Here is a 25,859-nt window from a genome sequence, read left to right on the forward strand (position 1 = left end):
ATCATCTTTCTTCATCTATTTGAGGCAAGCACTTTACCACTAAGCCATATTCCCAGCCCTCTTCATCTATTTGAAAAAGTGACAGCATTGTGTTTTCTGGAAACGCTGGATGCCTCTGTGACAACATTTGCTTTGCCAGTAAGGAATGAACAGAAATGACTCTATATTATATGCAAGGATAACAAAGCCTGAGCCTCTGGCCAGATCTTGACCCCACTAGTATAAAAATACTCAAACAATAAGTTCTTGCCTTCTCAGTTATCACTGAGCAGTCTAAATGAGGGCCAACAGCTTGGAGAAGAGCAGGAGGGAGGAGGGGGAAGTCAGACCCCCAGTCTGACTCCCTGGCATCGCATGTGGAGTGGCTGCCTAGTGCCACTCCAGATGAGATCTTCTGTGCTAAAATGCTTTCTAAAGAGCACTGACTGGAAAGTAAAATTCTGCCCACTGTTCAGAACCATCCAGCTCCTCCAGGTCTCTTCCATGGCAGTCTATTGATTGTAACCGACAAAAAAATAATCAAATTGGAATCCTGGGTTTGTGAGGAGGGTGAGCCTCTAAATCAAAGCACAGCTGCACTTGTTGAAGAACTCACCATTCTTCCTTTCGTTCAGAGGGGGTAAGTGCTGACTGGACTGCAGGGAGAGCTCCTGGAACTCGTGAGCCACAGCTTCACTCTGAGGACTTGGTGCAAGATGCGCTAGAGGTCCCGGTTCATCCTCTGTGTCTATGGCCCCCATGTGATCCATTGTGTCCAGAGACTAGCAACAGGGAGTATGAGACGAGCCTTATTTGTGGCCTGTTGAAGAGACTGTCAAAACAAAGTATAGGTAAATAAATGGCATGCCAACTGTTCTCCAGTTTTCACAGAAGTGGTAGGGCAGGCTTCTAGTTCACTGCTGTGACCATTAGCAATTCATTTACCCTTTTTAGAATAATAGGAATAATACATGTGGGAATAATGCACTCCTCAGCTAAAAATCTATTTACTCTAACTTACTCTTTTTTTTTTTTTTTTTTTTTTTGGCCAGTCCTGGGCCTTGGACTCAGGGCAAGCACTGTCCCTGGCTTCTTCCCGCTCAAGGCTAGCACTCTGCCACTTGAGCCACAGCGCCGCTTCTGGCCATTTTCTGTATATGTGGTGCTGGGGAATCGAACCTAGGGCCTCGTGTATCCGAGGCAGGCACTCTTGCCACTAGGCTATATCCCCAGCCCCTCTAACTTACTCTTTAAGAGTAAAAGTTGAAAGAGATGAGACATAATTCTTTTGACCCAAGAATGAAAGACAGCTATAACTGTCAATTAGCATTCATCTTTAATGCACTAAAGATTTCAATGCATGTTAAAATGAGACAAAAGTCAACTAATGCTAATGAAAATAAAGAAGCAGCTGGCTTGAAAGTCCCTTAACACCTACAGATTAAGCCACATAAATTAGTCAACATCTACAACAACTAGCAATATTTCAGGTGGAAAATCCCTCATCATGCTGCATCTCAAAGTGAAAAGAGAAGGGAACAGTACTTGCAGGTAGCGCATATCATTCACCAGAAGGAAGCATATCTTTACTTTAACCACTGAGATCTGGGGGTGTTTTAGGTAAAATACCAACAGAGGAATTAAAAAATCCTCAACCCTCCAAAAGAAGGAAGAACAGAGAAATAAAAAAAGGGAAAGTTATAAAAACAACTGTAAAACAGAAGGTCTTAATCCATCTTATCAGTAATGATATTAAATGTTAAGGGACTGAACACTGCAATTAAAAGAGACTGGCAGTTTTTTTTTTCTGTCAGTCCAAGGGCTTGAACTTAGGGTCTGGGTGCTGTCTCAAAGTCTCTTCAGGTTCAAGGCTAGCATTATACTTGAGTCACAGTGCCACTTCTGGCTTTTTCTGAATAGTTTATTGGAGTCCATGCCTGGGCTGGCTTCAAACCATGATCCTCAGATCTCAGCCTTTTGAAAGGCTGGGGTTACAGTAAGATTACAGGTCTGAGCCACTAGTACCTGGCTAGAATCTATTTTTTTTAAGTCAGAAATATATGTTCATAAACAACATACTTTTAGAAAGACACGAATAGTGTGGAGATAAATGGATTATAAATGAAGTCATACAAATAGGAAGCCAAGAAGGCTGTAATATCAAGTACTGAAGACTTCAGAAAGTGGTATTGAATAGTTAAAATTTCAAGTAAAATTATTTATTTCACTATAGAACTCCTAGGTTTTTCAATACTGTTTACTTCAATTTCAAATTATTTATTTCTACAAAATCAAATCAGTTCATATCCATATTTTTCTAAGATATGAGTACCATCATGTCCTTATAATGGAAAGATGCATATCCAAATGTTGGTGCTAGTGATGTCAAAGATACTCTATGCATAGATTTAAAAAATAAGCCAGGCACCAGTGGCTCATGCTTGAAATCTTAGCTACTCAAGAGGCTGAGACCTGAGGACTGAAGTTCAAAGTCAGTCTAAGTAGGAAAGTTCATGACACTCTTATTTCCAATTAATCACCAAAAAGCCAGAAGTGGAGCTGTGGCTCAAGTGGTAGAGCCCTAGCGTTGAGTATAAAACATCAGGGATAGTGCCCATGCTCTGAGTTCAAGCCTCAGAATCAGCACCAAAAAACTTATGTATATATTTTCATGGCAGTATTATTTGTTCTCAAAATTATATTAACATTTTTTCAACTTATTATGCTTTGACATGATGCTCGCCTTGAACTCCCACTCATCTCTCCAAATTAAGAAAATTATAAGCTAAGCAAATCTTTACAAAATGAAGCAAATGGAAAAGATTACATCTTCAAAAAATAATTTAACATTCATGAACATTTTTAATGAAGTATGGATTATATTCTGAAAATTTGCTAGCTGTCATATTAAAATCTACTTAAGCAGCTGCTTGACAATCTCTTTTGAAAATGAAATCCAATATTCATCATAAAATCACTCTAACAGTCTCTAACTGGGATGCTGTGTGTAGGAATCACTAATTAAGATGTTAAGAAACTATATCAGAATGGATTTCTTCACTGGATCATAATTTAGACATGAGCATGGAATGATCACTTAGCTCTAACTGGACAAAAAAATGACAAAACATTAATTTGGCTCAACTGACAGAACAATACCTTAAAAATATCAATAATATAGTCGCAGCCCATATTATCTGGCACACCATATTGTCTGGCACTAACCTAAAGCACAGCACAATAGGATCAATCTGGGATACCACTTCTATTCTCACAAATCACTTCATTGTCAGATACTACTGTCATATAGAGAAAAAAAGAAAGACAATGCACAAACCAAAGAGCCATTACACTTCCAGTTCTTGCTTATGTTTTTTTTTTTGTTGTTTGTTTTTTGGTCAGTCCTGGGCTTGGACTCAGAGCCTGAGCACTGTCCCTGGCTTCTTTTTGCTCAAGGCTAGCACTCTGCCACTTGAGCCACAGCACCACTTCTGGCTTTTTTCTATATATGTGGTGCTGGGGAATCAAACCCAGGGCTTCAAGTATATGAGGCAAGCACTATTGCCACTAGGCCATATTCCTAGCCCACACTTCCAGTTCTTAAAATCTTCATTTCCTCATTTTTTTTCTGGCTGAGGCAAGACTAACACCAAGAATCATGATTTTAAGAAGATACTGAGTTATTGGGCTAAAATATTTGTTTTGAATTTAACATAAATCTAAAGGCAACTTTCTATCCTCTGGACATGATATAATGACTAATATGAATGGCATACTAGGAAATAACATGGCTACAATCATTGCTATGTACAAGAAATGCTGAACAGTAAAGCTCAAAGATATCAGCGTTAAATTTCAGAGGTTTATTATAAAACTGACTGAACATAGAGAGGTAGATTATACTGAATTTAAAAATTGTTTTGGCAATAATGCTTTGCTATTGCCAGTGTCCCTGCCCTTTAAAGCTCCCTGAATCACAAATGTTAAGTAAATATCTAGCTAATAGCCAATCTAATGAACTTTCTGAATACAAATAACACAGTGGAGTTGGATAAAGAAATTCAAAGACCAAGTTAACTACATACAGAAAATAATTCCCTATATCAGAAAGAGTGTTTACCATTAAGTCCTGTGATCAAACAAATAGAAAGCTTTGGGTCAAATGTGCTTTTGGGAAACAGAACTGTATGTCACTGCTAAGGCATGCCGATGATGTCAGCTGTTAGTTATTTTACATTATCTGCTCTTCTTCCAAAATTCCTGGTAGCAATTTGTAAATATCTGTTATGAAAGTTTACAGTTGATTTACTAATGTAAGAATAAAATCACATCAGCTGTCTATGTGAAACTATTTTAACAGACTGCTATTTGTTTTCTCCTTCCTACCCTCTCTCCCTCTATACTGGGATTTGAACCCTGACAGGGAGGGAAGAGTCTTTAGAGATTTAACTGCAGTAAGTCAGTAAACTGCAGAGGGGTCTTATGTGTAGTCAGAGTTGAGAATCACATTGACTCAGTGGAACCCCTTAAACATAAAATAAATCATTTGTCCAAAGAGTGGGAGAGGAAAGAGGCGAATTACTACAGTCTATGTGTAAAAACAAAAAAAGAATGCAACCAAAATTATGATAGCGGTATCAAAACCAGGTTACCAATTTAGGGCCCATATTCCCCTTCCATAAAAACAGAACATAGATTTGCCAAGATACAAATACAATGGAACAAAGAATGAGGAGAGACAGGCTTGGAGAGTGGGGAGGAATAGTGGGAAGAGGGAGATGGAGGTGTCATGCAGCCCATGTATTAGTAAGTACTAGCACAGGTACGGAAGGCTGGGTGTATTCTCAGGCACGGTGCTGGGCTCCAGTTGCCCTGCCAGCAGGCAGGTGGGACACAGCGGTGCTTATAAGGAGCTCCTGGCAGCTGAAGAAAACCCCCTCCACCCATTGCTACAATTTAGCAGAGTGTTCACATCATTACTGCAATTAAACATGGGAAGAAATAAAATCTACACTATGCATGGACTACACATAATAGGATGTCTTTGGAGAAGATATAATTCTTACAAATAAACAGCTTCTAAATATCAGCCTTTAAAATTATTTGTAGCAGTTAGATTTCACGTATAGCCATTAAATACATGACAAAAATGTACTACGAACATACCGAAGAGTAATGATATATACTATAATGATGTATAGAAAACTTACATAATAGCACTTCTGTGCTAGAAGTGATTGTTGGGGTTCTAAGGTATGTTAATGGGATGATTTGGGGTTTTTGTTGGTCATGGAGCTTGAACTTAAGGCCTGGGAGCAGCCCCTGAGCTCTTTTGCTCAAGGCTAGCATTCCACCACTCTGAGCCACAGCTCCACTCTGTTTTTCTGGTGGTTAACTGGAGATAAAAGTCACTTATTTTTCTGCTTGGGCTGGTTTTGAACCTCAATCCTTAGAGCTCAGCCTCCTGAGTAGCTAGGATTTACAGAAGAGAGTCACCAGTGCCCTGTAAGGGATGACCTGTTTTTAAATGTATTTACTAAATGAGCACAGCACAAAACCAACCACACAATGACCCTCACAAATGATGCATTCTTACTAACTTAAGTAAACCGTATTTTGAGATATTCACTACGATCCACCTATAAATATAGTTTTGAGTTAACAGAAGTTTAAAATACACATGGCTTTTAAAATGCTACACAAACAGACACAACTAAAACGATGTTCTTTGTTCTCAAAGTAAAACGCCTCCAATCAAAGTCCTTTTAGCTTGAATAGCTCTGTTTTCCAAATTTCATTTATAATAAATGATTCTTAAAGAACTGATAAGAAAATGAATTCTAAATTGGAATGAAACAACTTTCACATTTAGCAAATACAAAGATAACAAATATTAGTTATTTAGTAAATAAGACACTTTGTATTCCTATTTCAAAGTTCTGGAAAGTAGGAAAGAAGGAAGGAGGGAAAAAAGGGAGAAAAAGAAAGGGAAAGAAAAACTAGAAAGAGGGAAGTCTCTTTTGTTTTCTAGTTTTTTAATTGTGATATTAGCAATAAACAGAGCTTAAGCTTAAAATACACTGGAACGAGCCCAAAGCCTGATTTGTCTGAAATATCCTAACTAAACAAAAGTTAAACAAATGTACTGAAACCAGGAGTTCTAGTTGTAATTCAGTTCTTTATGTCTTTTTTCCCCCACTAATGGGATTTGAACACCATGCCTCATGATTGCTAGGCAGATGCTCTACAACTTGAGATTTAGTTTCTTCAGTACTCACATAACCAGTGAATTGTTTGGCAAACTGTATTTCTATATGATCCTTAATGTCTCCATTTCTACAAAATCAGCCACTGGGACTTTGGCAGGCATTATGTCGAACCTCTAGATCAATGTGACAATGCTGCCATCTTAATAATGTCTTCCAACCTACAAACATGGAATTTTGTTTAGGTCACCTTTCATTTCTTTTCACTTGTCTTGTTATAGTATGTAAGTCTCACCATATGTCTATGGTTGAATTGAGCTACCTGATGTTTTGGATGCTACTATAATGAGCCTTTTTAAACCTTTTTAATTTCTTTGTAATTGCTCACTGCTATACAAATAAAAACAACACAATGTGCATATTAACTTTGCATCCTGCAACCTTGCTGAACCACTTTATTGGCTTTAATGTGATTTTTAAAAATTTTAAGGATTTTAATACAACAGATGTCATATGCAAACAGTGACAGTTTTCCTTCTTCCTTTCCAATCTGGATGCTTTATTTTCTGGTGTTGGTACTGGGACTTGAACTCAGGGCCTGGGCACTGACCCTTAATTTCAACTCTAATTCTTATTATTTCCTTCTATTTTTCTTAGTTTATCCACTTTTTCTAGGTTATTAAGATGGAGACTGGCTTATTATGGATGTTATTTCGCTAGATTAAGACACTCTTAAAATTCTAAACTTTTCACAAAGCAATATAATATACATTTTAATGCTTCATATGTGGCATTCATACTAGTTAATCCCAAATGTTTCTTACTTTAAAATACACTTTTAGGCCTGCGAATGTGGTTTAGTGGTAGAGTACTCTTGCCTAGCATGCATGAAGCTTTGGGTTCGAGTCCTCAGTACCCCATACACAGAAAAGGCAGGAAGTAGCACTGTGGCTCAAGTGGTAGAGTGCTAGCCTTGAGCACAAGCAGCTCAGGGACAATGCCCAGGCCCTAAGTTAAAGCCCCAGGTCTGGCAGTAAATAAATAAAATACACTTTTACTCTTAAAATTCCGATCATATATTCTGGATTAAAGGACAGTTTGATAAAATCTCTTCCTTATGAGACCCAGAACAGAGTCCTCTGACTAGGGTATGTACAAACAGAATTAGACTTATTCCTTAGCTTATTCTTTAGAGGGAATTATTGTTTTTGCCTGTTTAGTATGATGTTATGTACAGGCACATTTCTTCTATTCCTAGTTTTTTCAGAGCTTTTATCATAAAAAAGGATGTTGAATTTTGTCAAAGGTACTTTCTGAGTCAGTTGAAATAATCATCATTCTTGTCACTGGTTCTGTTTATGTGCTGAATTACATTTATTGATTTACATATATTGAACCAACCTTGCATGCCTGTAATAAAACAAACTTGATCATAGTGTATAATCCTTTTGATGTGATGGTTAAATTTTGTTATGTGAATATTTTATTGAGAATTTCTGTGTCTACACTCATCAAAGAGGTTGGTCAATAATTCTCTATTTTTGTTGTTGTTGTGTCCCTGTCCACAATGAGTACAATAAAGCCTTCATAGAATGGGTTTGGTAGTGTTTTCTTCTCTTTCTATATCATAGAAATGTCTAAGGATTATTGATGCAGTTCTTCCTTAAAGGTCTAGTAGAATCTGGCACTAAATCCATTTGAGCCCTAGTGTTATTTGTGGGGAAACTATTTACTGCTCTAATCTCTGCTGTTATGCTGTTATAGTTCTATTTCAGTGATTTGTGTCTTCTTGGCTCAATTTTGGTAAGTTAAGTGCATCTAGAATGTATCCATTTCTTCTGGATTTTCTGGCTCATTGGAACATAGTCTTCTCATAGTCTTCTGGATTTCATTGGTATTTGTTGTGGTATCCTCATTTTCATCTTATTTAAGTTATTTCCTCCTCTTTTTAGTCAGAATGCCAATGGTTTATCAACCTTAATTATCTTTTCAATAAACCATTTTTAGTTTCATTTGTTCTTTCTATAGTTTTGAAGTCTCTATCTCATTAATTTCTGCTCTGATCTTTACCATTCCCAATTTGGAAATGATGCGATCCTATACCTAAAAGACCTTAAAGATTCTATTCCAAAATCCCTAAATCTGATGAACACCTCCAGCAACACACATAATCAGTAACTTTTCCATATACAATGAGCAGGCTGAGAAATAGAGAACAATTCCACTCATAATAATCAGCACTCCCCTCCGTCCCCAAAGTATCTAGGAATAAACTTAAGCAAAGAATTGGAAGACTTCTACAGTGAAAGCTATTAAACACTGAAAAGGAGACTGAAAGACCTCAAATTATACCACAGAGCCATAGAAACAAAAACAGCATGGTATTGGCACAAAACTAGATACGAATGGAACAGAAAGCCTAGAAATAAATCCAAACAGCTTGTCACTGAAAGCTGCTGAATTATAGAGGCAGGAGAGAATGAGAAGAGGAACATGTGAGTAAGAGGTCAGTCTGATTAAAGTACTGTAAATGCATGAGTGATATACCACGCTGAAAATCCTTGAGACAATATACACTTAAAAATGAATGAAAGGGCTGGGAATGTGGCATAGTGGTAAGGTGCTTGCCTAGCATTCATGAAGCTCTGGGTTCGATTCCTCAGTATCACATAAACAGAAAAAGCAGGAAGCAGCTCTGTGGCTCAAGTGGTAGAGCACTTGCCTTGAGCAAAAGAAGCTCAGGGACAGTGCTAGGGCCCTGAGTTCAAGCCCCAGGACTGGCAAAAAAAAAAAAAAAAAAAGAATGAAAGGAGCCAGGTGCTGGTGGCTCATGGCTGTAATTCTAGCTACTCAGGAAGAGATCTGAGGATTGTGGTTCAAAGCCAGCCCAGGCAGAAAAGTCCCTGTGAGACTCAATCTCCAATGAACCACTCAAAAACTAGAAGTGGAGCAATGGTTCAAAATGGTAGAGCACTAGCCTTGAGCAAAAGAGCTCAGGGACAGCACCAAGGCCCTGAGTTCACGCCCCTTGACCAAAAAAAAAAAAAAAAAAAGAATGAGAGGAATGTAAAATAAGTTCTGTCTGGTGTGGGGGCACTAATGGAAGAGAAAGGACAAAGGAGGGTGAATAGGATCAAAATACTTTATACAAATGTGTGAAAACAGAACAATGACGCTTGTGGAGATTGGTTTCAAAAGCAGGGGAAGGAATGGAGAATGACGGAGGGGGTAAGTCTGATCAAGGTACACTGCATGCCTACACAAGTATATCAAAATGAAACCCACTTGTACAACAGATAAAAAATGCAAAAAGTCAAATAAATTTAAGATAATAGTATTATATGAGACAATTCACTAAAGTATGGTTCCTAACAACAAACAATTAGAAATATTTTAGTCATGATCAACTGAAGATAGGTTTAAATGATTATAAATCTACGCGTTATTATATCACTCAGAAGGATGAGGAAACGCTGTTCATGTGAAACTGATAGGGAAAATAAATTGTGTTGCTAAGTGGCAATAAAAGGAGAAAAGAAGAATATGTATGTGTATGTCTAGAGTTTCATTTTAGCAAGAGTGTCTATGTTCATGTATGTGTCTGTATGCACATATTTAGGACATTTCTGATTGTGCAGTTATCTCTCATCCACATGCACAGAGGTACGCCTCTTGGCTGTGTGTGAGCTGGAGAGTGTAATGAAGTAACTGGCAGAGGCTTGAGGGGACATTTAGTGTCATTACTGTCTTGGAATGTATAAATGTACTCCAACTCAAATCAAGATCTTTGGAACATTCCTTCATCTTGTCATTGACAGTACTCAGCTTTGTTTCATCTAAAACTTGTTTGCCTTTTATATATTCATGTTAATCACTGATTAAACTAGAACTAAATTCAACTAGAGAAATCTTAATCAACTAATAAAATTGCTCCTAAGTTGATGTTGCACCATCATTCACACTGGAGCCTCCCGAGTTTTGGGCAGCAGAACTGAGGGAGGTTTAGTTGGCCTCTTTAAGCCTTCATGCTTGGCCCTGAGGATACTTTCGGTGCCTCTTGGCTTCATTGCCATTGTTGTATCCCCTGGTTGATGCCCCACTCAGATGTGTGTCACCTACAGCATTCTGGAACTGAGAGAAGGAAAGCTCTCTCTCTGGCTGCCTGGTCTCACAATCTAGCTCTCAAACTCCCCAGCAAGTACAACAGGTCACCACTTATACCTTTCAACCACAAGATCTTTAGTTAAAACAAGGGCAACAGAAGTGTTTACTTCATGGGCTGATGGAAGAAGTGTAAGAAACCCACTTGTGGTGCATGGCAGAGGTTTGAATAAATCAGTGTCAATAACGGGAAGAGTTAGTGTTATTATTTCAAGTACCATATTCCATGTTCCCTGTATCTCTTATGCGAAATAACACAAAAAGCACAATTACTTAAATTTTTTCTAACTGCATGTCAAACCTCATTTCTAGTTTCTCTTGACTTTCTAATTATACTTCAAACTTCAAAATTTTAAAAAAGTTCATCCCTACCAACTGTTCTGACACACACACAGAAAATATTCTGATGAATAATGACAATAGGGCTTGAAATTTCATCAAGATGAGCACATGACAGACTAGCTCTAAAATAACAGACACTGAAATTCATATTTATGTTTTCCATTGTTTCACCAACTTGGGGATTTAACAAGTATTTGGGTTCTAAGACATTTGATAACATAACGTGGCTATCTGTAAAAGCTAAAACTTTTTAAGGAAATATCTACCAAGAAAAGCACTCTTCCTAAAGTTACTTCTTAAAACTAGGGACCCAGGAAATGAAGGCACAGCTCAAACAGCACAATGCCAATCACTAAGTGAAAACAATCAAGCAAGAGCATGAGAGCCTGAATTCAAGCCCCAGGATCAGCATGAATGCACATGTACTCGTACACGTGTACATACACATACACACACACACATACATACATACACACACACACCACCACCACCACCACCACCACCACCACCAACAACAACAACAACACACACTTTGGCATCCAAATTAATTTTGGTAGACTATAAAATTTTCCCACAGTTTAGATCAATGGGTAAAACTGTCCCATGTACTTTTTATTCCTTGTTACATTATCTTTGGTTTCTCCTCAGTCAGAGCAGCTCAGGAATTTGAACTTAGCCCTTAAATATAATTATTTAACTGGGTATCAATAGCTCGTGCCTGCAATCTTAGCTACTCAGGAGGCTAAGATCGGGGACTGTGGTTCAAAGCCACTCCAGGCAGAAAAGTCCCTGGGAGACTCTTATCTCCAATTAACCATTCAAAAACTAGAAGGGGCACTGTGGCTCAAGTGGCAGAGTGCTAGCCTTGAGCAAAAAGAGTTCAGGGACAGAGCCCAGGTCCTGAGTTCAAGCCCCACGACTGCCAAAAAAAAATAATAAAATAAAAGATTTAGTTATGATTTCTGATATCTGTGCTGAAGAGGACTAAACTAGTGAAGTGAAAGGCATCCCTTTTTTTCCCCCAAGCTGCATTATTTTAATTATTTCCTACAGATATATCACTATACTGACAGTGTCCTCTTGGTGTTATACTTAAAAGATTAAAAACCCTATAATCATTACTCAGAGCATCACTCAGCATATTATAAATTTTATAGAACAGATTTAATCCTTGAATATATTTGCTAAATGAGAAAAGTAACTAGCGCACGCAATCTCATTAAATGAATTATTTTATATTATTTTTATTTATTGCTGATAGTGAGACTTGATCTTAGGGCCTGACTCAGTGTGTAAGCACAGCTGGTGTTCTACCACTTGAGCCATGTCTCTATCTAGCCCAGCTAGATAACCAGTTTTGTTGTTAATTCGAGATGGAATCTTGCAGATGTTTCTGCCTAAGTTGGCCTCAAACTGCTACCCTCCAGGTCCCAGCCTCCAGAGTAGCTAGGATTATAGGTGTCAGCCATGGGTGCCTGGCTCGAATGAGTTATTTTAAAAGAAAAGAGACTTAAGAAATTTTTTAATCAGGCAACTGATGACAGTATTTTCAGAAAACTTCTACAAGTGTTTTTCTAAATTACTCACTGGACAAAACTGAGGTGTTATCTGCCCACTGTCACCTAGTGCCCTCAACCTCGGCCCTCCTGCCATACCCTCTGTCCAGCATGACCACTCTCTTTGTCACGACACATTTTATGTTCCTTCTGGAGGGCTGGGCCACGGGTGGGCCTGGTGTTGCCATTTCATACACACATGTCACAGTGGCCTCCAGAAACAGCGCAGCTGTGGCCTGTCACCTCTCCAAACAGACTGCATGGACACACCATCGCAGCTCCTCCTTCTTCTCAGCACACTGGATAGCTAGCAGTCACCCTGTTGGTAGTACTGGCACAGACTGCCAAGGGTAGCACGGCCCTTCAGGCTGCAGCAAAGATTCTGAGGGAGAGGTGTCTTCATTTGACTTTTTTCTTTTTGCTGGTCATGGGGGTTGAATTCAAGACCTGGGTGCTGAGCTAGTGCTGAGCACTAGCTCAAGGCTAGTGCTCTATCACTTGACCCAAAGCACCACTTCTGGTTTTCTGGTGATTAACTGGAGATAAGTCTCACATTTTCCTGCCTGGGCTGGCTTTGAACCTTGATCCTCAGATCTTAGCCTCCTGAGTAGCTAAGATTACAGACACGAGCCACCAGCTATTATATTGCAATTTTCTTTCATATTTTTATTGCTTTAAACTTCAGAAGATTGTATAAAGGATTTACAATTTAACATGTCCATTTATATATCTATCCAGTGCTATCTTTTGCAGTCCTGGGGCTTGAACTCAGGGCCTGAGCACTGTCCCTGCTTTCTTTTTGCTCAAGGATAGCATTCTACCAATTGAGCCACAGTGTCACTTCCAGCCTTTTCTATTTATATGGTACTGAGGAATTGAATCCAGGGCTTCATGCATACTAGGCAAGCACTCTACCACTAAGCCACATTCCCAGCCCTTTTATTTGACATTTGAAGGAAATTCCAATAGGTGCCAAAGTACAAATGAGAAGGCAAATTTGACAGTTTTGAATAAATCAACCCAGTACATTCCTGTAAGCTTATCAAAGAGCACACAAGAAAGAACAACATATACAAATAAAAACATGTAGTGGTTAAATAGGATCAATAGGGAAAAGCTAAAACAACCTACTACCCATCAGTAAGTTTCAAAAAATGCTGCTACCTTCAGCCCATTGAAATGATACCAGAATTGACAAGAATGAAATGGATCTATATTAACTGAAAAGGAAAGTGTGCTTTATATGTAATTAAGGAGAGGGTATGAAATGTGCAACACACACATACACATACACATACACACATACACAACAGAGAGAATAAGAGACTAAAGTGGTCAGGTAGAGTAGAGGTGGGCTGGCAGGTGAGGCCAGGAAGGGACAGTAAGTATATGAGTACTGCCTGACAAAGAAACAGAGATAAGAAAAAAAGGGATGACACAGGGACAATGAGAGGAAACGTAGAGAAAACTGACAGACAGACAGTGACATACACCAAGCACCATGCCACACAGTAGCTAGCTATCATGTGTCCATTAAACATAAACCAATCAGACTAGATCAAGTAAGAAATTCAGTCCCACACTCACGACAGTCTCAAACATTTGAAGTGCTCAGCAGGTGACTGCACGTGGCTAAGAGGCGCCACGTCATATAGGACGTGGCCAGCAGCACAGAAGGCTGCTTTAGACAATGCTAGTCCTATGCTGTTAACATTATGTAACATTTTTATAATGAACCAGTAGGGAATAAAGAGATTTTTAATCTGAACACAAAATTACTTTTGGAGTTTTCTCAGTCTCCATCTTTTTTAATGCTTCCTCCCCCCCACCCCCCAGCCACCACCACCACATAAATACCAGAGGTTTCATAAGGCCTTAATAACTTGCGGACTAGACAACTTTCTCTAAGTTATTTGACTCTTACGCAGGTCTGCTTAGTGAAAGTTCAAATGCCACCAAAATAAAGAAGACGACGACATGAGTTTGGAGCATCGTGACATCGCTCTTGTTCTCTGAAATCTAAAAAAGATCTTGTTACTCATTCTTTCTTAGTTGAAGTGGAGCAGTTGACAGAAACCCCTTGCAGTTCCAACAAACATTTTAAACTGAAGCTTTTCTTCAAAAGAATAATGGTGTTTAAAAATAGCAATCATTTCTGATTCAATTCAGTACAAAGTAGAAGGGGAAAAAAATAAGCCTAAAGCTTAAAAACAAAAAGCCCTGTGAACTGAAAAAGAAAATGGCAATGCTGAGAACCAGTTTTCACATGAAGACTGTAATACAGAAGCAAGAACATTCACAGTAACCAACTGTCAGAGCTTTTTCTTTCTTTGTCAGTTGTGGGGCTTGAACTCTGGGTCTGGGTGCTGTCCCTGAGCAATTTAGTTCAAGGCTAGCTCTCTACCACTTAAGCCACAGTGCCACTTCCCATTTTATGGTGGTTAATTGGAGAGAAGAGTCCCACAGACTTTCCTGCCCTGCCCTGGCTGGCTTTGAACTGCAATCCTCAGATCTCAGCCTCCTGAGTAGCTAAGATTACAGGTGTAAGCCACCAGCACCTGGCTGTCAGGGCTTTCTGATGTAGCAGAAATTTGAGGCATCTGGTGATATTTTAGACAAGTCACAGTTTAAAACAAGAGTTCACTGAAAGATCTTCAGGGAAAAAAGTACACACAAGTTTATAGGTAACACATAATAATGTCTCAAGATTTAGCTCCCTTTGAAAATGTCACTGGTTTGCAGCCAAAGATCACAGCCTCAGTCCTGATGTCTGTACAAAGCCCACATAATACCAAGAAAAAGCAATTTCCCTAGTGCAACCACTCACTGATGTCCTTCACAATCAGCATCCCACCATCAGTATCCATTCAAGGCCCTCACTACAGGCCATGAATAATGTGGACATGTAAAAAGCCATGGCAATTAAGATGGCGTAGAAGTGACCCAGGGGATACTACAACCCAGTGAAATGGACCGGTGCATACTGAGCAATCCAAATACATGACATAGCAGCATCACAAATCAGAGGGGAAAGACAAACTATGAAATCAGTAATGCTGGCTTATGCAATTAGTTTACTTGCATGGAATATTGTTCTCCATCTCATACCACACAGAAAAATGAATTCCATGTGGATTAGATTAATGCAGGAAAAATTTTTTGGATGAGGACATATTATGATCTATGTGACCCGAAAATACTTAAGAGTATGGAGGCATAAAGCATGATGCAAAAAACACCCACCCTAAGTACACAGACTGATAAGTATGACTTGACTGAAATATAAAAATGTCATACAGTACAGCATAACACAAAATGAAAAGATAAGCCACTTGCAGAGAACATATATGAAGTATGTGAAATATATCAAAATGTAAAATATCGATAAGAAATTAATCTTGAATACATAAAGATCTAAAAATACATGGGAAAAAATACAAATAAAGAACAGACACAAAAGAAGAAACTGCAATAGTCAAACATAAAAAATGATATATTTCAAAAGTCTGACAATACCAAAGCTTGCCAACAACATGAGGCAAGAGGAACGTTCTCACATATAGAGCTGTTAGGGGTTGAAATTTCAAAGGCTACTGTGGAAAACGATCTGGTAACATTGAGTTAGGGTGAGGACACAGATATCTTATGCATCAGTAATTCCACCTCTAGGTACAAATTGTGGAAGGGCCAGGAGCATAGCTCCTTGGTAGAGCTCTTGTTTAGCATGCACAAGGCCCTGGTTTCAATCCCTAGCACTGTACATAACAACAACAATAATAATAATGTTCAGGTAAACTCTGGAGAAGCTGTCAAAATACATATTTATTAGAAAACAGGCACTACAATGTTCACATTAGTGTTGTCTAACAGCAAAGTACAGAATCAGAACTTTTATTGATAGAATTGAAGAATAAAATCTTAAGATACCATACAGCAAAAACGAAGGAATTATTGCTCCGCTTCTACACAAATATATCTCCATACATTGTATTAATTCTTTTTTTTTTTTTTTTGCCAGTCCTGGGGCTTGGACTCAGGGCCTGAGCACTGTCCCTGGCTTCTTCTTGCTCAAGGCTAGCACTCTGCCACTTGAGTCACAGCGCCACTTCTGGCCGTTTTCTGTATATGTGGTGCTGGGGAATTGAACCCAGGGCCTCATGTATACGAGGCAAGCACTCTTGCCACTAGGCCATATCCCCAGCCCTGTATTAAATTTTTTAAGTGACAGAAATACACAATTTGATACCTTATTGTAAGAAGTTCAAGATCCATAAGTTAAATACATCTAGACAGAGTGCACAAAGCCATGCCCAGACACTTCAGGATCCTGGGTTCTTCTGCAGAAGGAAGATGGGGGAGTGGCAGACAGAGGGGCCCACGGTTCATCAGCAACTCGTGTCCAGCAGTGCTGCAAACCATAGCAGTCACAGCTGTGTTGGCAATGAGGAGGCAACAACTTGGGACTCCCATTCACTCCCTTCATTCAGAAAGTATGTGAAGAGCCAGGTACTATCTATCCTAGGTGCTGAAAATGCAACAATTAGCACAACCAACAAGAGGTCTCTAGGAGGCTGTGGACCTTACAGGATTGCTAGGCACAGGTTATTTGACTACAGCAAGGGGTAGTAAGCCACGATGAGAAAGCATGGTGATCATAGCCTCCAGCGGCAGAGGGGCCAACACAGGCAGAAAGAAAGAGTCTACAGGTCATGAAAATAAGCTAAGATCTGAAGTACAATTAGAGCCTTTTGGTCCAAGGGGGGTAGAAGAGGAAAGAAGTAAACTGAAGCCAACCAGAGAGAGGAAAGAATGGTGAAAAGCTGAGGGTGGGAGACAACCAAACCAAAGCACTAAGCCAACAGGAACACCAAGCACCTAGCATTGCATACCACACTGTGGGGAGGAAACCAATTCAAACTCATTTGAAGCTGGACTCCTTCTGATGGTCTGGAAGGTACTTCACACCTAAAATTTAAATAAATGTAGGAAGTGGTATTCTAAGTGCTTAATTCATGTTCTGTTTGTTTGGGCTAAGGGACAACTATCCTGAAGTGCTCTTCATATGGGTCAAATGAACAAGTTATACACTAAAACATTATAAGACTCACATTAAGTCTGAATAATAAATTATGTCATCAACCATATGCTGCCAACTTTGTAAAGTACTATGGCCTGGTAGGGCTCTTTAAAATAATAAATTTACCAGAAACTCAATTTGAGATATTCAGATGTCAAATGGAAAGACTTTGGCAATATTAAAGTTTCCAACCACAAACTTATCAGTATAAATCATACTTTGAATTTGTGACAGTGCAAAAAAGCAAATGCGAGTACTTTATCCCAAAGAACCAAAGGAACTAACAGCCAGTACCAACTATTTTTATTGACAGACTCTTGGCATCCCAAGCCAGAGTAGCTGACTTTTAAGAACTGACATTAGGGGCTGGGAATATGGCCTAGTGGCAACAGTGCTTGCCTTGTATACATGAAGCCCTGGGTTCGATTCCTCAGCACCACATATATAGAAAATGGCCAGAAGTGGTGCTGAGGCTCAAGTGGCAGAGTGCTAGCCTTGAGCAAAAAGAAGCCAGGGACAGTGCGCAGGGCTTGAGTCCAAGTCCCAGGACTAGCAAACAACAACAACAAAAAGAATTGACATTAGCTTATTTTTTACCTGTGTTATAGTTCTTATCCTAAAAAAAAAAAAAATCAAGATACTTACTAAGCCTAAAACTGCCAGAAAAAAACGGGAGAGGAACAAGCTTGGTTAAAGGGAAGGCAACACCTCACACCTGGTGCTTTGTAAAGCCAAGCCCTTCCTTGATTTGTCCATCATCTACTGACTATCTGTATCCTCCTGAATTACTCAGTGATGCTGGCCTCACTGGCAGGTTTTCTCTGTAATCTCAAGCTGGGGAAGTGGGAATTCCTTCTAATTACCCACTGTTGCAGAAGTTCAACTTCCTCAACAACAGGAACCTTCCCATTCTCTCCACTTCAGTCTCCAGATGTGACAGCTACAGACACCACCTGCATTCTGGTAGATCTTGAATTCTGAAGCCCCAAATGTGAACATATCCTTTCCTCCTTTGTGCCTCCTGTTCTGTTCTCTAATCCATTCTTTTCTTTCCTCTCTCTCTTTCTTCCTGTCTTTCTCTCCTTCCCTCCCTCTCTCAGTTGTGCATTCATTCCACATTCAAGTAGCATTTAGAAACACTTGCAATTTGCCAAGTTATGTACTAGGTATATGGGAAAATACAGTATTAAAAATAAAGTATAACAAACTCAGAGAAAAATTATCTTTCTGGACTCTGGCAATAAATAAATACAGAATAAAATATACCAATATTAGTGTAATATTATTCCAATAAGTAGATAAGAAAAATAAGGTAGAGCACTTGGCAAATGGATATCACTTCAGACAGGCCCCAGTAGGTCCAAAGGGGTGCATGAGTAAGGATGCAGCGGGAAGGAGTAAATTCTGTGGACAGATGGGACAGATGTGCAGACCTAGAGAACTCCGAGCAAGGAAGGTAGGCAAGATAACTCCTGCTGCTGCTGCGAGGAGGAGGAGGAGCCTCTACAGCCTCAAAGGGAGCTGGGGATGAAGACACTGGGCCCACATTGCAGTGTAAGCTCACAGTTGCTGAGTAAAGGACAGGAGTAGAGGTACAAGACCTGGTGTGCACCTTGTGTTGCCAAACCACTCTCTCTCCCTCCTCCCCACATCCTCAGCTCTGAGCCTCCCTCCTACCATCCCATCACCTTCTCTTCTCACTATTGTTGTTCTCCATAGCCTGCCACCCTCCTTCAACTACTTACCCTATGATCAGCCCCAAAATTAAGTACACCCTTCATCACCCCATCTTCATACCCCTGGCCTCTGGATACATTCTAGTGCCCTTGTTGAAATCTGCATCCAGCAACACTCAGGCCATAGACCCTACCGCCCTTACTTTCCCTCCTCCCAGAAGCCATCTCTTGTGACTCATAGCCACTTGGTTAAACTCCATGGCTTCTCTGCTTGCCGGCAGAACCTCGGTGCTGATTAAACCACACTAACTACTCTGCTCCAAACCTGTCCTGGACAGGAAACAACTGAGGGCATAGAAGGTCACAACTGGGGGAAGCCAGGCCTTTGAGAAGGGAAGCATAGCAACCATAGAATGAAGTGACTTGCATGGGAGCCCACAAAGCTCTTCACCTAGTCTGCATCTACCTGTCCTTCCCTCCTAAGATAACCCCACCTGTCTCTCTCCTCCTCCCATCCCTGATCTGCAGGCTAGGTGGGCAGCCAGGAACATGGGCACACAGAAGCTTGCATGTTCCCTTCTGAGGGCTCCAAATGTGGAGGCAGAGTGGTGCTAGGGGACTGAGAAACAGGAGGAAGTAATGCTAGAAAGGGTGGAAGCTCTGAGGCCTTGGCACCTCTCCTGAGTTAGCCAGTCCTCCCCAACTCTCATCACCTTCTTACCCCAGAAAGAACTTGGTAGAGCTGAGGGGTGGCATGTGGCCACTCCAACAACACCAATGCCCAACTTCACATCCCTGTCCAGGTCCTGACAGACAGCACTGTGGAACAAAGCCAGAAAATGATAGTGGTTCATTCCAAATCCGTATCATGTCCTTCAACAGGATTCTCAATGTCTTCTCAACAAACCCTTTATTCACTTCTTCTTGGGGGCTACCTCAGTGACTGACACACCTCACCAGTCTGAGCAGAGAAACTGTGCTTTCATTTTATTCTATTGAGATCAGTGGGCTTCATAAAACTTCTGACTTAAAACTCAGGCACACTTAACATCTACCTTCTAGCAGGTCCCTTCTCTAAGGCAAACCCATTCTTCTCTATTATCCCCAGCCCCACCTGCGAAGCTATGCCGTTATCCTACTCTTGCCTCTCCATTTCTTTAATTTACAGGCACTGAGGAGAAAAAAAAAACAACACAAAATGTTATGAGTAAGTTACAGAAGTGGGAAAACACTGCATGTTTCTAAAAGCAGTGATGAGACTGGTCTTCTGACGTGGTAGGGTGTGTGAAGGCAATGGTCACTAAGCTAGATGATAGAGAGGGGAAGATGACAGGAGCTTAAAAACCACAGCATAGGGTGAGGATTCTTGGACAAGAAAACTGTTTATGATGAAGGCTTGGTGTAAATGAAATGGGATGGGATGAGATGGGAGGGGGACAGCAGACAGTGATGGGTGAGAGGTAGTCCCATCCTTTGTAGAGCAGGCGATCTTCCTGATAAATGTGTGCTTGGCCACTCACAAGTGAACCAGGGAACAGGCAGAAAGGGAGGAAATTGGGCTGAGCCTGGTGGCAAGACGCACTTATGACTGTATGTATTTCAAGCCTAAATTCCTTGATGGTACAAGGCTAGAGTAGGGCACAACACTGTACAGGTGGAGTTTCTTGGAGTCTCAGCATTTAGGGGACTGAGGTGACAGGTATCAGAAACCCTGATGGAGGACTCAAGAAACACAGGGCCAAAGAAGCAAAGCACTTTGTTCCTTGTCACTGCCAGCTGTTGACAGGGAGGTCCTAGAAGCCTTCTGAGCGCCTTCCATAGCCACCTCCTCTGGAACCCACCAGACGCTCAGCTTTTATGCTTCTGCCAGCAAAAATGACGCCACATGGCCTACCCTCTGCACATATCCGGTCCAAGAGGGAGCTCTCTTAGCCACTGCAGCTTCAAAGCTGTTGGCCTAGCTCTACCCCAGCCCTGCCTACAGAAAAGCCTGGTGTGCCTTTAACACGGCACTGCACAGCCTCTGATACTTCTCCAGACACAACATTATCTCAAAGTAGCATAGTGAACAAAACACAGCCCTGCTCTAAGGATCACGCAAGTGACTCTGAGATGAAAGGGCAGACCATACCGACCCTTATTGTCTCTTTCTTCCCTCCTATTCTGACTCAGGAACAAAACTTCACTAGGGGTGCAGGAAAAGACACAGCAAGCCTGGAATGCGGTTTTGCCATGCACAGCTCTGCTTCATTTCTAAGCAGGGCTTCCATTCCCGCCCCCCCTCCCACCCCTCTAAACATCATGCCTTACAAAACCAAGTTTCCAGCCATTGTACGTATTCTAGGAAAGGAGATGAGAAAAGGAGGAGTCACAAAAGTGAGAGATGGATGAGAATACAATGTAGAAATCCCTCCCTGTATAACCTACAAATGCTATTTTTATAAAGGGGTTTTAAAGTGCAGAAAAGAAAGAAAATTAGGAGTGTTTACATAATTTCCCAGTGAGCTTAGTGCCCGAAAGCTGTTTATATGAACAAGCATGATTTTTTTTTACACTACATAAAAATGGACATTTCCTTATCTCAACAAGGGGCTGTAGGCAACTGCTCTAGCCCTTAGCCATACTAGAACAGATACTGATGAGTACTTTTATAACCAAACTACTTAGTATTATTTTTATCTCCTCTTACTACTCTAAATAGTTGAAATTTAAAAATGAAAAATGTACACAATTCAGATATCCAATGTGTCTCTTTGGTTTATGCTTTATTATTTTATTTCCTCAAACTATTTTGAAACTTGATTTCCTTTTTACTACATGCTTTGAGCATCTCAAAAGTTTAAAACTGAGCTGTTTGCTTACAGCTTTAAGATATTCTCTTTGTTACTAAGTGGCAGGTGGTGGTCAGTTTATTTTCATACACGTAAGTGAAGCCCTTGAACTTCAGAGTGAGGAAGAGGACTCAAAGTTTAGAAAGGAAGGAACTCCACAGCAGTTTCCTTTGGAACAGCCTGCCTTTTCAGCTTCCTGTATGAAAAAAAATGCTATATTTGTATAGGGATTGCTAAGAAACAGTGATGAAATGACATAACTTTCAGATTACTAGAGAAGCTTACATTTTCTCCCACAAAATGTGAGGCATTTATCCTTTGGTTTAAAAAAGCCACAATTAGGGGCTGGGGATATGGCCTAGTGGCAAGAGTGCTTGCCTCGTATACATGAGGCCCTGGGTTCGATTCCCCAGCACCACATATACAGAAAATGGCCAGAAGTGGCGCTGTGGCTCAAGTGGCAGAGTGATAGCCTTGAGCAAGAAGAAGCCAGGGACAGTGCTCAGGCCCTGAGTCCAAGCCCCAGGACTGGCCAAAAAAAACAAAACAAACAAACAAAAAAGCCACAATTACCTCTTGCCCTAATTGTGCTCACCTTGTTCCTTACAGGTGATCAAAAACTACTATCAGGAAATGATCAGCAAAAACCTTTCACTCTATAAGCAGAATATAGATATGTAATTGGCTCTCTCTTGGTGGCCCTGCAAATGATGGAATCTCACTGATCCTGATGTGATGAAGAGAGGCTCCCCACCGCAGCCCCAGAACTACCACAGGTGTGACTGCTTCCCTGTATGGCTAGCAGCTCCACCACAGGAAGGCTTTCTGTCTCATCATCTCTGTGGTCTGCTCCTCTGCTAACCTATGCCTAGACACCGCCCCCCCCCCCCCGCCCCGGAAACAGCAAATGAGCCACACAAGAGGCTGCACCACTTCTATCAGCAGGCAGACAGTTGTACACAAGGCCAATTTGACATCAATTTACTTTGTCTTTCCATCTCCATTCTCGGCAGCCAGAAGCAGTCCAAGGACAGGAAGCTATGTGTGTTTCTCCATTGAATCCTAGCCCAATGCTGAGCACATGGTAGGTGCTACAGCGAACAGCTACTACACAGGTTTCTAGCACCAAAATGTGTAATATGGAAAGCATGGGGGTATTTTAAATCACAGTACTCTCGCTCACATACAAGTTATCACAATTGCCAGAAGTTAGAATCATGAGCAACGATAGTACTGTTGTTGCTAACATGCAATTCATGCTAGATTTCACTTCAAGCTTCCTCAACAGCAAACTCTGAGCCATGCCCCCTCCAGTCGCTCTTTCAATCTGCACAGCAGCCCCAGAAGGTCTGGAGAGAGGCTCAATAACTCACCCTTAACACAGTCAAGTGGTCACCGGGCCAATAGACTACACTTGAACACCCATGAATTCAAAAGTTTAAGACCTCTTGAATACTTCCTAGGGTCTGATTAAGAAGAATTTTGTGTTTTAAAAGACCTACTTTAAGTAAGCTCAGCACCTCTTAGCACAAATTCAGGAGATTTCCTTTGGGGCAACACCATCCTCAACCAACCTTGCCCATCTGGCAAGTTGCCATGCATCCTTCAAGTCACCTAGAATGTTCCCTGACTTTCTTCTGCAAGACTCTTGTTGCAGCTGGTACACAATGCCATCATGTCTCCTTTCCTGTCTCCATTGGGGGGCTGTCTCATCCTGTCCCTCAGATGTTTCCATAGCCAAAAAACAAAGCAAAACAAAACAAAGCAAAGAAAAACAAAATTGGAAAAAGCTAGAACCTAGAAGAAATACTTTTGTTGGTTTAAAAAATGCATTATCATTTTCTGAACACACAGCACTGAACTCAGCGTTTCTGGCCCAAGTTGGTTTCCTCAAGCACCTTTAATCAGGGCTCTGCTGGGTGCTAGACATGAGATGAGCAGCCTCATTGCCTGACTCCAAGATTTGTTAGGAGGACAAACAAGAACCACAGTACAGTGTGTGGAAACCAGCGGAGTGCAGAGGGGCAGAGTGGCTGGGGCAGGGGAGCTAAGACACTGGGCAAAGGCAGCAAAGGGACCGGGAGTATGTATGTGCCAAGAAATAAGATGGTGAAGATGGGGTGCTGGGCCCCAGGAAAAGGCATTCTGGAAGGTGAGAGTGCTGATGCCCTGGCACTGGGGAACAGTTTGACACAGGTCAATTTGAGACAGAAGTAGATCTTCACAACAATCCTTTCTCTCCACCCACAGATTTTCCTCCTATTCAATGTCTCAGGCACACCTGCCAATACTGTTACAACTACAGTTACCATGACCACCGGAAACAGTCTCAACAGAAATAAAAACTAGATTTGTCCATTAAACCCAGGGAAACATTAGCTGTGTATGGAACTACTTTTGACATGTTCTAACTCATTCTTCACAACACAGCAACCAAGAGAGGGATCTTCAGGCAATGGAAGAGGAACTTTAAGAAATAGCACTTTAGGGCTGGGGCAGTAGCTCAGGGGTAGAATGCTTTCCTGGCAGCCACAGGTTCAGCAGTGGGTAACAAACACATTAACAAAAAAATGAAACAAAGCAACATCACCTAATATCTTGAGGGTTTGATCTCACTGATTTCTCTGTAGATTTCAACAGAGTAATCAAACATCAGCTTCCTCCAGAGGTGTTCCCACTCTCCTCACACCATGCCTCACTCTGCACACCCCCGTGCACCCTCAGCCTGGGACCCTGTGCACCCCCACTCTGCAGACCCCCACTTGCTCTATCACAGTACTCATCCCATTTTAAGGAAGGACGAGAACCTGCAACTTAACTCGTCTTCTGAGTGTACTTCCTAGAGCCTCCACACCTTTCTACGTCATAGGAACAAACTAGTTTAGGAACCTTGAAGAACCATACTTCACACTTACAATTTGAAAATTTTAGCATAACAAAACAAAATAGTAAACACCCACACAGAGAGAGTAATTAGGATACAGGAAGGATAACAGGAAAAAAAAAAAGAATGAAAACCAGAAAATACAAATTCTACTCAAACATTAACAAAGTAAATCCAACAACATAGAAAAAGAATAATACACCATAACTAGGTAGAATCTGTACTGAAAAATGCAAGGCTGAATTACATTCAGAACACAATGTAATTGACCACATTAACGAACAATTAACAACAACAAAAAGCCATATATATGATCATCTTGAAAGACACAGAAAAATAACAGAAGCTAATATCTTAGTTAAAACAAAACCCCAAAAAGCAAAAAGTCAGGTGGGTGCTGGTGGCTCATGCCTGTTATCCTAGCTACTCTGGAGACTGAGATATGAGAACCGTGGTTCAAAGCCAGCTATGGCAGAAAAGTCCCCCTGGGACTCTTACCTCCAATAAAACTACTCAGAAAAAGGTGGAAGTGGCGCTGTGGCTCAAGTGGTAGAGTGCTAACCTTGAGCACAAAGATGGTCGGGGACTGGGGCTGGGGATATGGCCTAGTGGCGAGAGAGCTTGCCTTGTATACATGAGGCCCTGGGTTCAATTCCCCAGCACCACATATACAGAAAACGGCCACAAGTGGCGCTGTGGCTCAAGTGGCAGAGTGCTAGCCTTGAGCAAAAAGGAAGCCAGGGACAGTACTCAGGCCCTGAGTCCAAGGCCCAGGACTGGGAAAAAAAAAAAAAAAGATGTTCGGGGACAGTGTCCGGGCCCTGAGTTCAAGCCCCTAGCAAAAACAAAAACAAAAACAAAAACCCCGAACTCAGCACAGCAGGAACAGAAGAGAACATTCTCATCCCAGTAAAGGAGACCACAGAAACCGTGATGACCTATACTGGTTTCTATCACACAGTCCTGAGAGGCAGAAGTGTTGGCTTTTAGGGAAGGGGACAAGGTAAGATGTCCACTTTCACCAATCCCACCCATGTTACACTAGGAGGAAAAGTCTTCACATTTCAGAAGGAAGAGGTCACACTGTCAGCATTTTCAAACAGCATGATTATCTATGGCCAGTGGAGTCTACAAAAAACAACAACAA

At 40.9% G+C, this 25,859-nt stretch overlaps 1 protein-coding gene across 1 annotated transcript in view; it reads right to left on the reverse strand.

Annotated features, from left to right (window-relative positions):
• The window catches only part of Mrtfb (myocardin related transcription factor B), a 124,588-nt gene that overhangs the window by 73,088 nt on the left and 25,641 nt on the right, over positions 1-25,859 (reverse strand). Inside the window, exon 3 of the mRNA XM_048333130.1 lies at positions 596-811. Coding sequence (XP_048189087.1) covers positions 596-749 — 154 coding nt within the window. The 5' untranslated portion in view covers positions 750-811. The remainder of the gene's footprint in view (positions 1-595; positions 812-25,859) is intronic.

The sequence above is a fragment of the Perognathus longimembris genome, chromosome 23, assembly GCF_023159225.1.
Source record: "Perognathus longimembris pacificus isolate PPM17 chromosome 23, ASM2315922v1, whole genome shotgun sequence".
In the NCBI taxonomy this organism is placed as follows: Eukaryota; Metazoa; Chordata; class Mammalia; order Rodentia; family Heteromyidae; genus Perognathus; species Perognathus longimembris.